The following is a 14,539-nucleotide window of genomic DNA, read 5'->3' as shown; positions in this document are numbered from 1 at the left end:
GCATCCTTAATGGGACTGTGGGTTCTTGGAGCGGGTGAGGGGCATCTCTGAAATGGCTGGTACAGAACTAAATTCACAAAGTGATGCCCAAAAAGGTATCAACAGGTTGAAGGGCTGATTTCCTGGAGGAAACCCTGATGGTTTCAAGATGATGGTGAATAAGAGAGAGTGAGCAACTCTCTGAAACCATTGAGACTCAGTTCCCTCCATCTGGCTGAAACATCATGATTTGGCTCCCACTTGGGGAAAGAAAGAGGAAGAGGAAGAAGAGGAGAAGGAAGAGGAAGGATGAAAAAGTAGATAAAAGAAGAGGACGACCAGGAGGAGGAGGAAGAGGAGGGGGAAAGAACACACTGCTTCTTGCTCCATAATTGGAGCTGTAAAACAATGAATAGGCAGAGGGCCTGGTCTGATTTATGCTGGAAGAGGCCCACCCCTTACTCTCACACAGCTTCGAGAATGATCATAAGGCACTGCTTCCTGTAACATCCTTCATCACTGTGCCAGGGCAAGCTATTCCACTGGGAAATAGCCACTTTTTTTCTGCCCTCCCACTTTGTATCTATGCAGAGGCCAGCGATGAGAACAAACATGGCCATGGCATAAAATCCATTCAGCCGGGTTCCTCAAAGCTAATTTCACCATTTAATATTTGCTCTGTGCTAATTAAATTCTCCATTTCAATTGACTGTTCTAATCAGGGAAGTGCAAGGATACATAGAGAATGCATTTCTATTTATTTACATGCGGGGCGGATACTTATGCACTAATGATATTAGCCACAAACACAAAAATGTCGAATAGAACATACTCCCAAATCCTACTGAAACGTTGTAGCTCAGGCCTTTAGGCAGCAAAAGGAAGGAAAGAAACAATTGTTATTGCACAATAGCCATTCGAACCTAGACCAAACATCACCAGAAAGAGAAAATTCTCAGCATTCATTGTTATTCAACTCCCAGCTTTTTACATACGTTGTAGAAATAAAACATTGTGAAATTTCACTAAGTCATTTGGAGAGGGGGTGGGAAATCCAAACTTCAGTACAAGCACAGAAATAGCAATCTGACTGCACAAATAAACGATAAATGTGCCCGACTGTGTTGAAATTCAATGCAATGAAAGAAAGGCCTTCAAAGAAGATAAGGTTTTAACCGCATCAAAAGGTTCTTGTGCAAAATGGATCATTCAAATCCCCAGGATGGCACTCGCCACTAATTAGTTTTGTTAGGTCTTTTGACATCAAGTTCAAGGAATCGCTGCTCAAAATTCCAATTTATGAAACACACTTCCAGGCAACCTAAGGCAGCGATTCAGATTTACATTAACAAACGTGTTGTTGTTCATATCCCTGTGGCAATGTTCATTCCCTGGACGTTATAGGGAAGCAACAGATACGAATCAAGGGTAGAGGAGACTAGCTTGTGTAGAAAGGTTAAGTAACTAAAAATATATGTACAACGTTGCTTCTAGGGGCAAAGGAGGCACAGAAAATGATAAGGACAAGTTTCTGGAACGTGTAAAGGAAAAGGGGGAATAGCTGACTGGGGTCTATGAATGGGTTATTTTACCACAACAAGCAAAATAAATACAGCTAATTGATACTGTGTACAACTGTGAAAAAAAATCTCCACAGGAAATTTTGATCTTCAAGCTACGTTAAAAATGGGATGTTGAAGAGAGGAGAAGGAGGTTGGTAAGTGCATGAGGGTGAGAATATTTGTTTTTTCTTATTTTCACTTTTAGGGTTGATGAATAAATTGAACAAATCTTTATAAGACACCTATGGTGACAAAAATGAAGCAATTTACTATATTCACAAAGTTTACAAAAAACATATAGCTACGTGGAGTGACCGTTTCAGAATTTATGTCAGCAAAACTTCATAGTTATGTAGATGAGAACCTGCATATGTACTGCACTTGACTGATTTTCCTCCAAAATGATGGTTTCTAAGTTTAAAGCACTTGTAGATTTTTCAGCAATTATCATAGAATAAAAGGACATTGGAAAGGTAGAATCTTCTTTGCAAATTATGAGAGCACTTCCTTTTTAAAAAAAAGAAAAGAAAAAGAAAAACAAGTTTTATGAAGTTCTGCTTACCTGGGAGACTCCACAAACCAGAAACTTCCAGAGTTCTTAATTTTTTCTCCAGTTCAGCCACCCGATTCCCTAGGATTCTGGAAAAGGGGAGAATATTACAGCAGACAGATTAGTAAGAATCTCATCAGCTCTCAAGCCTGTGAGCAGGCTACTTGGGAAACCCACTAGTACACTAAGAGAAAATGTTTTGAGATTTGATACATGCTAAAAATGGAACACACACACACACACACACACACACACACATGCACGCACACACACGCACACTCTATTGGAAACACATATAAAAATAAAGTGCATAAGTTTTTAAAATACTAAAATGTTGCCATTGAAGTGACTCCTCTCCCAAAAAGGTAGTTCCTCTGAGAAGCTAAACAATTATTCCGCCATTGCCCAAACATCTTACAGAATTTCTATGTAGGAATTGCTCATTGCTAAAAATGACTATGCATTTTGAATACCCTTAGTAGTATCACACCTTGACTCTTTGAAGGTAGATCTGAGTTTTGGAAACAATTAAGTCTAACAAATACCATGCATGAATATACTTGGTAATGTTGCTTTGAGTCAATAACATAATATTATCTGCCCTCTTAGAACTAACCTATGTTGCACTGATGTCCAGTTCTTGCTTGCTATCCAGCATAATGCCTGGAAGATGCTCAAAAATGTACTTGATTAAATAAATGCTTTTCTTTTCTCATGGCTTGTAATTATCAATGGAGAGAATTTAAAAATATAGACATTTCTAAAGAGCTCTCAGTGATTGCAAAAATCACTAGAATAATGATATTGCTTTCCAAGGTGACCATTCTGACTCATTGATATCTGAGTTCTGGAATGAGTATTTGAAAAGACTACACTACTTACCCAGAAGTCAAACTTTGTGTATATGCACGGAAAGACATAAATGTGGGCATATAGTTCCCCTCCTTTACACAAAATTAAATATGTTGGGAAATAATTTGGTAGTCATCTAAAACTTCAATCACTCCCCATTGGTCTGGAAATTGAAAAAAGTCTTTATTGGAGAATTTTCTTGGCACTGCTGTGCTAAAATGATGTGGAAATATCCCTTAATAGCAAAGTTTCGGTTCTTTTCAACAGGAGAATTCAGAACAGCAGAATTGTTCTCCCAGCTCTTTATATTCCAGAGATAGCTGCACACACCCACATATACACAGAGACATGAATATGTATATATCTGCACATATATATGGCTTTGAATTCATCCTTATTTTATCTGAATTGACTTACAGCATCTTAATTAATATTCCCTCTGAGTTCATGAAAAAGTCTTTGATATTACTATGTGTGGTTTTCTTCATCTGGGTACTTAGAGCTTTTCTTTGCCTCTTTTCCTTAAGTCTTAAATTCTGCATAGTCTTGATCAATTACTTTCAATTTTCACTCCAATTGTTGGGTTTATTCTGCTTTCATGACTCTGACCCTTCAATAAACACTATTCTCCGTAATCTCATTTTCAATATTTTGCTCAGGCCTCTGATCCAAGCTGCCTTTTCACCAGCTGATGGGTTTGAGATGCAATCTCAGCCGTGTTCAAGTTGACGCCCGTTTCTTAACGAGATCAGATCATCTGTATGTGGCTGCCTCTTGGAAACAAACAATAAGGCTTAACTCTTCCCTGGACACCGAGGGAGGCCGTCAGGGCAATGTTGGAAGGCGTGGTGGGGAGACATTTGGCTGTATTCTTTCTGATGTTCCCAGATAATAGCCATGTCTCCCAGAAACGGAGTGAGGTGAACTTGCTGGTGTCCACAACCATCTACATCCTAAGTTTGTCAGGGGTGACTGCTTTTTGGGCCTGGTACTGGCATCTGATGCAGGGCTGCAGGCAGTAAAATGGACCCAGCGGGAGTTGTGGTAGTAGAAACAGTATCAATAGCAATAGCAACTGCAATACTGTTAACACAAACAGCAAAACTAACCTTTCCCGAGTCCTGGACATGAATTGGGGTCCATGCTGAACACCTACCAGATTTGCATTATCTCATCAGACCTGACAAAAGCCCTGGAGTGCACATTGTTTTTTTAATCCTTCTTTTACACATGTGGACCCTAAGGAACAGTGAGGTTAACCAACTTGCCTAAGGATGCAGAGTTCATCTCAAAAACCTGTCTTTTCACAACACTCAGTGCTCTTACCCACCATACTCCACTCCTCCCATTAGGAAACAGAGGCATGGAAGTTAGTTAACTTGACCAACACCATATGCAGGACTCAGCTGGTGATGAGTCTGGATTTGAACCTGTCAACCCATTGTCATTGGCACCAATTCCAAAGCCAAGAGGAACCCCCGATTTGGGGTGCAGTGAAGAAGGAAACTTTATTTAGTGCAAACAGCTCAATGGCAATGTAGCAGGGCTCTGAGGCTGCCCCAGGTCCTGGACCCTCTTCAGCTCTGCAGCTCTGCTCCAATCGTAGAAATGGGATTCTTTAGTCTTCCCTGAAAAGTATGCTCCCTAATCCAGAGCTGATTTATATAGACAGAAGTCCCCGCCCCTGGTCCCTGATTAGTTGGTTGCCATGCAAATGAGGATGCCAAATCAATCCTTAGTTTGATTGGTCCAAAGGCACTGTCCTGAGTGGTCAGAATAGAGCTGCTCTGATTGGCTGGGGAAAGCCTCAGTCCCTTGAAATGGGACTCCAGGAACTCCTTTGTAAGGGCTGGCTCAGATGGCAGGAACACAGTGCAGGCAGAAAGACAGTTCAGTGCAGAGGCAGGCATTTTAATGCAGAGGCTTCTCCCCAAAGTACAGCTTTTGTGGGAGGCCCCTGTGCAAAAATGGCTACTAGACTCCTTTAAAAAAAAATTTGAGCCTAGTTAGCCACCAGCAGCTCTTCTTAGTCCTCCAGGTTCACAAACCTAAGCTTCAGTTTGCCTCCGAAGTGCATACTGTTAACCAATACCCAGTAATGGCAACGGGAAATAAGCTTTCTTGTGTCTGGAGCAAATTCTCATTAAAACTGTTTATATTGAAATATGGATGTAACCACAGCTGACTTGCCAAATATAACCCAAGATGCTTCAAATGACAAAGAGGGACCTCCTGATTGGCTTGACACTGAAAGAATATGGCAGGTGGTCTACTGAATGGCATGTGCGGCCCAGGAAGAGAAAAGGGCTATTTGGGTCTTAACAGCTGGCTGTATTTATAGATGGAGATGGTGGAAGTAAGAGCAGGGTCCATTCAATTCCGTTTGACCAAATCAACAAACGATCACTGAGGCTGTAGGGGATAATGCAGAGAAGCAGACCCCGTCCTTGTATTTGAGGGACTAAAAGCCTGGTGGGAGACAGACACACAGATGTGTGCAGGCACGCGCAGTGCCAGTGGAAAGCGTTAATAACAGTTGATATTTATCAATCACGTGTTCTGTACCAGATATTACTCTAAGCACTACACAGTAATTATCTCAATCCCTTGCCACAACCAATAAGGCAGCTCTTACCATCCTAATTTTGTAGATGTGGGAACTGAGACCCAGGGAGGTCAACTAATGTGCCCAGGGTGACACAGCTGTTAAGCGAAGGGGCCTGGAAATACACAAGTCCTTCAGTAGAACTGAGCAGCAGAACTGAAGAGTGAATGAAAGATGAATCCAGAGAGGCTTGTAGGGACCAAGATTTAATTATCTTGTTGCCATATTGACAATGTTAAGACTTATACACTGGGGAGATGTTGAAGGGTATTAAGCATAGAAGTAGCATAATGAGGTTTAGGAAAAGTATTCTTGATGCAGAGTTGAGAAGGGACTGGAAGAAACCAGTTAGAAAGTCATTGTCCAGGTCGGCGACAATGGTGGCCTGAAACAAGTCAATGGGGATACAGGGAAGCTAAAGGAATGAGGCAACAAGCAGGAGGCAGGTGAGGAGTGTGAGGCATCTACAGCATCTCCATCTGGACATATGGGAGAGAGGAAAGATATGGGAGTGCAGAAATGAGAGTGTAGCCTGGGGGAGTGGATCTGCTCACCAACAGCATGGGAGAATTCAGAAGAACAGGGGACTTGACTACCTCCTGTGTAAGGCAAGAAAGGACCAGAGAAGCACACTGGAGATGGAGGAGGACAGCTAGGGCAATGTGGGGCCTTGGAAGCCAAGGGAAGAGAGTTCCAGGTGTGAAGGTGTGATGAGTGTTGCCTTATTCTAGAAGTGGTCATACTTCTAAAGGAAAGTTTAGAGGAGGTCACTTGGAAGCTGTGCCCGACCCTTGAGAGAGATGTTTCAGTGGAGGCAATGAAATCCAGAATCCAAGTGACAGGCTTGAGACAAAAGACTATGAAAACATTGAGGCTGTGACTATAGAGGACTCTCCAAGTAGTTGAGCAAGGGATAGGCGACAGCCAGGGCAGTAGCTTGAGGCTAAACAGGCTGGAGAGAGGATTTTTTATTTTTGTAGGATAGGGGAGATTTTAAACAAAATTTGTAATTAGCTACAGTTTGTTTTAAGATAGGGGAGATTTCTGCATATGTCCACCTAATAGTCTAGGAAAATCCTCAAGATGTCAGGACACTGGATTTTCAGTAGCAGTTTTTGATAATAACAACATCAGAGGGGATCTCCAAAGATGGAACTAACTCAAGAACTGGCCACCACTGTGCCTCTAGCCTTGCTTTCTGGACAACACAGGGAACAGAAATCCCTGAGTGAGGGTCCTTGGGGAAAGTCGGGACCTGAAGCAGCAGCAAGGGGCTGTGGCTCTCCACAGACCTGGAGATAACCCTGCCCCCCACCTCCACCCATGTGACCTTCTTTTCAATCTTTGCTCTGAACCATGATAGCTCATGCTGCTACTAAGATCCTGAATGTCTAAGCTATTTACCATTGGTCAGGGAAGGGGAAGAGCAGTGAACAGTTTTAGGCACAGCAGGAAGGGTAGCGAAAGGCCAGTGTGTCTTCATAAATTCACCACCACCACCATCCCACCACCCCACACTGGCAAAGTGATGGATTGTTGAGAAGGCCTGGAGAACTAAAGGTGGAGTTCCATGAAACGGTACTTTAACATCTGCCTCTTCTATTCATGCTTTGCCATCTGTCTATAAGACAAGTGAACCTCATCTCTTCTTTAGCAATAATCAGACAACTGCCAACTCTTTGGCAACAAATACCTCAAGCAAAATGCCTAGTAACTGAACGTCCTCTCAAAATGTAAAGTCCTGTTTTTGTCATCAATTCTTTAAGATGGCTCCCATTGCACTTTCTCAAGGGGTGGGCGGTAACCGCCAGTCAGTAGGGAAGACACTTCCGGCACAGGGTATCTTTATTCCTACGTACGATGCTCCCCCAAAACAAAGCTATCTTGTTATTTTAGTTACAAAACCCTAAATCATGGGGAATAACAGCAAGCAGACAAAATTCACATTCTATTCTTAGCCCACACTCCATTTGTTGTTTAGTTCTTTTTTACATGCTCCCAAATAAAACATTTATCAAAAGCATGAAACTTAAGACCTTCTTAGTATTAAAAATGGCACATTAGGTACTCTATGTACTGATGTGAAGCAATCTTCAAGATCTATTGTTATGGGCGAAGTGCAGAACAGTGAAAAACCTTAAAAAATATGTATGTTAGCTACTATTTATAAAAAAAAAGAGAGAGAGAGAGAATACCTATACAAATATACATGAGCATTTTTGTATATCTATATAAATATATTCTGCACTTGCATATATATGCATGTTTGGGAAGGATCCCTAAGAAATGAGGAATGGTGGTTTCTTCCAGGAAGGGAAACTGGGTGGCTAAGAGACAACAGTAGTTTGGAGATTCAGTAAGTCCTAACTTAACGTCCTCAATAGGTTCTTTGACTTTAAGCAAAATGATGTATAAGAAAACCAGTTTTACCATAGGCTGATTGATATAAACAAGAGTTACGTGCCTTTTCAACACAGCAACATGATACCAAAATAACACTGAATGAACCAATGTTATTCAAGGACCTGCTGTATATTGTTGTTTAACCTTTTATTCTTTTTAAAAAATATATATTTTTATTGATTTCATGAGAGGAAGGAAGAGGAAGAGACAGAAACATCAATGATGAGAGAGAATCATTGATGGGCTGCCTCCTGCACGCCCCCTACTGGGGATCAAGCCTACAACCTAGGTATGTGCCCTGACTGAGAATCGAACCATGACCTCCTGGTTCAATGTTCAACCACTGGGCAACAGTGGCCGGGCTGTTTAACCTTTTACGTGTGAACCACGAAATGGTTCAAAATATTAAAGTTAAAAATGAAAAGATGCATTAAAGCAAAAATAAACCTATGAAAATGCAAATGTCAGTCTTTCTGAAAAGAGGTGGCAACCCATTGGGAATCCATAGGGACGCATTAGGAAATCAACCTGTCAGAGAGGCGGGGGTGTCAGGTCAACAGCAATGTGGAACACTGCAGGGCTCTGCCTGAGAAAAGAGAACTCGTGCCTGTTCGAGGAGATTCCCATTCCTTCTCCCTCCCCTTAGAAGTAGCTGCATTTCAGCCTCTGGCTGTTTCATTCATTGGTTAAGATTTCTTTAAAAAGAATCTTTGAAATGACTTCTGTCAATAAATTACCCTTGTCATTTCTTTGAGATTGCCCAGACTCCCTCCACTGGTCTCTGCCTTCTTTTATATATATCTTAATCTCCTGCGCGATCTTCCCTTCCCTTCCATCTCCTCTTTTTCCTGTTTTGTTTCTACAATACTCTCAATCACTTTCCAGGGCCCGACTCCCCCATCTCTCCCCTTCTTGCTGGAAGCCCAGCCCTTCGTTGCTGCTCTCTTCTTCCACCCCTTCATTTGGGTTCTGGGTGTAGGTCTTGTAAGCAGGTCCAGCAGGGCCCAGTGCAAAATGAAAACGGGGAGCCCCCTTGCTGAACAATAATTAAGAATTTCAACATGGAGACAGGAGCGGCAGACCCCATGCAAGGCTCTCCTGAGCACGGAGTGCTGACAACCACGGGGCGGGGTTTGCAGTGTTTGTTGCTTTAATTTATTGTTTATTCACCAATTCTCTGAACACTTTCTGTTTTGCTTCTGTCGTCTCTAATGGCTACTTCAACTTGCTTGATTTTGCCCAACACAGTCAGTATGTTTATAATAACCAAATAAGACATTCTGTTTTAATTGTCGCCCTTTTTTGCTATATTTTTGGCTGATCCTGAAGGGTAACGAGAGCTTCCCTTGTAGCCACATCTGCCTTTGGGAGGATGCTTGGCTGTTCCTGTCATTCAAAGCCCCTCAAGGGTAAAATGGCACCCAGGAGGTACCTCCCCTAAAGGAGACCTGGCGGACAGGTAGGCTGCATTACCCTGGCGAGTGTACTATCAAAATCACCATTTAATATGCATTGCTCAGGGGGTGGGTCAGGTAAGCATTCAATAAGCAGTGGCCAGTATTATTTGCTTGCTTGACCTCAGGAGAAGCATAGTTCTAGTTTAAGGAGTTTCCTTCCAGATTGAAGGGTTCTCACCCGCTTCCCTTAAGACATGTGGTCCCACCAGTCGCCATCACCCCACATCTCTCCTGTCCATCCCCCCACCCCTTCACGAAAGGCCCAGCCACCTACTTGTTGGTCTGCCTCTGGTGTTGGATGACCATGTTTTTCTCGTGGATCGTCTCCAAAAGGGCTGTCGCCAGAGATTTCAGATCAGAAATGGACTGCGGAGTCGCCGGCAGACTGCACCCGTGATCCTCCGATAGCAGATCCTGGACTAGGTGAGACAGAACAGTGACAACTCAGACTCAAGTTCATCTGGAACCCTGGAATGCAGACCAATGTCAGCTCTTCCTGGACACTGACAGGGGCCCAGCCTCTAACTGCTGCGGGGTTGCATTGAAGAGTCCACTTCAAGGGTCAAAAGTACAACAGAATGAAATTCAATGTGTGGGTTAAACAGGAAGGCGGAAGTCCTCATGGATTTTTATCAACAACGTTTAAAAGGAGAACAATCTGTTGAACTTGTCCAGTATTTTATAATTTCAAAGATACGTTCCTATTGACTAACTCATTTGAGACTTAAAATGAACAACAATAAAAAATCCACCTGGAAAGCAGCGTTTATCCTCATTTCACGGACAGGAAAGCAAAGTGCAGATGGATTAAAAATATTGGCTGAAGGTCACGCAGCCGCGCTAATGACAATGACTCTAGTCCTGACCGCCTTCCTGTACGTCAGAGTTTCCCAGGGTGTGCGCCTTTAGTAGCAAGATAATGTGGGAGACTATTTAAACTACAAAATACATTCTGTATATGCACATTTTTGGAATGGGTAGATAGACTAAGGGTTTACACAAAAAGTCAATGACCACTTGTACTCCCACCAGACAGAAAAAGGAAAGTATAAATCACTTTATGTTTTTTTGTGTGTGTGTTTTTCACATATTAGCGTAGTTTAATTATTTTAGCCAACTGAAAACCAAATACAAAACAAGATTAGCATGATTATTTGTTAAGAGGCTCCATGTTAACTTAATTAATTAAATTAATATGATTTATTAAATTAATGACTATTGTTGTTGTTTTTTAATCTTCATTGTTTTTTTAAGTTTCTTTATTGATTAAGGTATTACATATGTGTTCTTATCCTCCCATTGCCTCCCAAAACCCCCACCCATGCCCTCACCCCCCTGTTGTCTGTGTCTATTGGTTAGGCTTATATGCATGCATACAAATCCTTTGGTTGATCTCTCCCCCTTACTCCCACCCTCTAATCTTCATTGTTGAAAGGATCACATTAGTCCTCCTTTTCCCCTCATTAACCTCTTCCAGCCCATTCCCATCCTCCCCCTACCCCCAAACCTTCACCATCCCATTGTCTGTGTCCATGGGTTCACTATATGTTTTTGGACACCTTTCCTACATACCTATACATAGCTATACTAATTCATACATTTTTCTTCAAAAATGGGAAAAAAGCTCTGCTCTTTTCACTTAACTTGATGTCTCATCCTGAGTATCTCCTTAAATAAAACGTAAGAGCTGCTTCGTAGTTCATATACAGATCTACAATAAATAAATGTTGTTTCCAATGTTTTTTATTATAACTAATGTAGGAAGAACTTTCTTGAAGCAAAACGTCTGCATAGGTCTCTAGTTACCAGTTTAAGGCATCTCGTAATAGGTTGCCCAACACTTATTAGCAAAGGTTGCCCAGATTTGCTGCTCGGCGGTGGTGTTTGAGTGTGGCTGGCATGCCCCACGGCAGTGGTAAGACTGGTCTCAGCACTCAAAGATGCTATGCATCAAGAGTATCCAAAGCTAAATGTAGACAGGCTACTCCACATTTCTATAGAGTATTGTAGTTTTCTTTAAAAAAAAAAATCTAGTCCTAGCTGGTTTGGCTCAGTGGATAGAGCGTAGGCCTGCAAACTGAAGGATCCCAGGTTCGATTCCGGTCAAGGGCACATGCCCAGGTTGCAGGCTCGGTCCCCAGTAGGGGGCATGCAGGAGGCAGCCAATCAATGATTCTCTCTCATCATTGATGTTTCTATCTCTCTCTCCCTCTCCCTTCCTCTCTGAAATAAAAATATATTTTTAAAAAAAATTTATAAAAAAAAAATCTAGGGTGTCCTTTTCTAGTAGAATAAAGAAAAAAGTTGCTTGGAAAAGTGCCTTGGGTGTTAGTTAAGCTGGAGAGTCAGCATTTTTTTTTCCACGCCACCCTCGCTCTGATTAAGACTGCCATCTGATTGTTGCCATCTGCACTGCCAATGACCCGAATGTGGGCCAATCGCACATGTTCAACCCGAGGCTTACGATTAAAACTGAGTTCCCAGATCGTAAGCGTCAGAAGCAAGCTCTCTGCTATTTGTCCCCCTGGATGATTCCCGGAAGACCATTATTTTTCATGGGAATTGACAGGGAGGAGAAACAAAATTGCAACCAATACAAGCTTCCTTGAAAAAGGCATATGCTCCATGATAAAATGATTCCAGCAGCTCCGAGACTTCTTTTCAAAGAGTCCAGGAAAAAGGGAAATTCGATGAGGCTGCAACATGTACTCGGAGATGCTACGCTGGTGATCAGAGAAGGAAAGAAGAGCACAGGGCCGGGGAAAGGACACAGATGAGGGCCAGTTATTAGGAAAACCTCTAAGGCGGAGGTTCCTAAAGCAGGGCCCCCCAACCAAGCATCAGCCTCACCTGGGGACTTTTCAGAAATGCCGATCCCCAGGGCCCACCCCAGGCCTACTAAATCAGGAACCCAGTAATCTGTGTTCTAAGGAGCCCGCCAGGGAATTCTGATGCAGGCGGAAGTTTCCAAGGGTCAGCTCGGTTCCCGGTCTACAAAACGAGATGTGATTGACAGCTCTAGCATTCTGGGGTCCGAGGGGTTCCCCCTGAGAACAAGCCCTACCTTGCTTTGCAGAGAGGACGCCCGTCAGAGCACTGCTGCTAGATCTGCCCTGGCCTTTTGTGTTCTTCCGTCTCTCGAGAGCATTCTACAGCAGGATTGGGAGAAAAAGAAAAACCTGTCAGAAAAGCCAATCATGGAAAAATACCTCGTTACGTTTAGTCGCATCCTCCCAGTTCAGCTCCCAAGAACCCTTGGCAAACCCCCGAGGCTGGCCCACTTGTTCAAGCTCCGAGTCCCTGCCAAAGGGTTGGGGTTTTATGGTCCCGGGAAAGAAGTTTTTAAAAAGTGGGTGCCTGGCAGAATGACAGCAATTTCCCTCTCCCAAAGAGAAAAGGCACTCAATGCATATTTGTTAAATGATCAAATCTCAGCCTCATGTGTGAAGCCACTGGTTATGAAAACCCTTCCAAACAGACAGGAGGTGGAGAACAGGTTCACTTTCATGTGCCGAGGCCCAGAAGTCGGTGGTATTTGGAAGGATTCCGTGGTTGGACTGGAAAAAGAGCCACGGCCAATTAGTGATACCTGCCGTGGACACAGAAAGGGAAGTGCACAGGTGCCACCTAAATGTCATTCCGAGAAGAGACTCTTACATTGAAATGGATATGTACTGCCCAGCTAGTGTGGATCAGTGGTTGAGCATCAACCTATGAACCAGGAGGTCATGGTTCAATTCCCCGGGTCAGGGCACATGCCCAGGTTGTGGGTTGGATCCCCGGTGGGAGGCATGCAGGATGCAGCTGATCAATGATTCTCTCACATCACTGATGTTTCTCTCTCTCTCTCCCTCTCCCTTCCTCTCTGAAATCAATAAAAATATGTTTAAAAAAAGAACAAGGAACCAAATTATACCTAAAGAATTCCATTAATAAAAAAATTGATATGTACTATACAGCCAGTGCTTGGCACATAGAAGAGCAGAATACATGTTCTTGAATGCATTCGTGCATATTTTAAAGTTATGTATTAATTATACATCTTTAAAGCTGCATTCTTCTTTGGCTGCATGTGTATATATAGATGGGTATAAACTAACGTGTGGCCCCCACAGAACGGAAAAGAGGAACAGCATGGAGATTTCTGAGAAAAAAGCCCACGTCAAAAGCCAGGAAAATGAGAAGGCTCTCTCCCCCAAGCATCTAGACTGCTGTAAAACTTCCCCCTCAGCAAGGGAAATCAATCTATTTTCAAAGCAGAGAAACCCAGGAGATTTCTCTAATTATAACACTTACAAGCAACATCTGCAGAAATAGATATTATCAAACTAATGGTGCTGGAATGAGACAAAATAACAGCAGGGAGAACTTAGACACCCTGTCCTTTCAGGGTGACGTGAACACTGTGGTCTGGATTGTGACTTCCTAATCTTTGTTTCTCCGTCGCTCGGAAACCATTTTCTTAGGGACGATGATGAGACCAATAGCATCTGGTGACAGAACAGTTTCTAGAAAAGCCAGGTAAGAAGCCTGAGGTCGTATGGACCGACCGAGGCTGTCAAGGGGCCGTGTCTGGATTCTGGGGTCTCCGTGTGCCCCGTCCTGGTAACAGCAACGAAGGAACTCTTGCAAAAGCTGTTTTGTTGTCTCGGGTTTAATTCTCATCAGTTACCTCGGTGAAAGCTCTTATGGGCCTCTCTCTGGGAGGGCAGGCAGGCACTAAGATATCTTTGGCACATAAAAGACAATGAAATAGGATGGCATTTAGATGTGCAATGGAATCACCAATGCCATCGCCATGGTTCTGCTACCTTGTATTTGGCAATGTTGGATTTCAAGAGGTTGACCTCTTCATGAAGTTGCTTTAGTCTCTCTTGAAGGTACCTGGAAAAACAAATACAACTAGAAAGTGTTTGGGGGCAACAAAACAAAACAAAACAAAACAAATACATTCACATAGGAGAGGAGGAAAAAAGCGCCTGCCTCAAGAGCCATCTTTTACATACAATGCCTGTCACCACCGAGGGGAGCGGAGAAAAGTGTGTCTGTGCGACCTCTGCTTAAGTGGCTGCGATCAAGGTCAAATATGCCCAAATCACAGAAACCCCGCTTCAGAAGAGCCCCGTGCAAA

At 42.9% G+C, this 14,539-nt stretch overlaps 1 protein-coding gene across 1 annotated transcript in view; it reads right to left on the bottom strand.

Annotated features, from left to right (window-relative positions):
- CCDC149 (coiled-coil domain containing 149) overlaps positions 1 to 14,539 on the bottom strand; it is a 92,172-nt gene that overhangs the window by 14,002 nt on the left and 63,631 nt on the right. The window contains exons 7-11 of the mRNA XM_014548903.1: positions 14,220 to 14,292; positions 12,473 to 12,557; positions 9,683 to 9,827; positions 2,104 to 2,180; positions 812 to 844 (exon numbers count right to left, since the gene is read on the bottom strand). Coding sequence (XP_014404389.1) covers positions 812 to 844; positions 2,104 to 2,180; positions 9,683 to 9,827; positions 12,473 to 12,557; positions 14,220 to 14,292 — 413 coding nt within the window. The remainder of the gene's footprint in view (positions 1 to 811; positions 845 to 2,103; positions 2,181 to 9,682; positions 9,828 to 12,472; positions 12,558 to 14,219; positions 14,293 to 14,539) is intronic.

This window comes from Myotis brandtii, unplaced genomic scaffold, assembly GCF_000412655.1.
Source record: "Myotis brandtii unplaced genomic scaffold, ASM41265v1 scaffold525, whole genome shotgun sequence".
Classification (NCBI taxonomy): domain Eukaryota; kingdom Metazoa; phylum Chordata; class Mammalia; order Chiroptera; family Vespertilionidae; genus Myotis; species Myotis brandtii.
The sequence above is the reverse complement of the archived record's forward strand: the minus strand, read 5'-3'. Positions and strand labels throughout refer to the sequence as shown.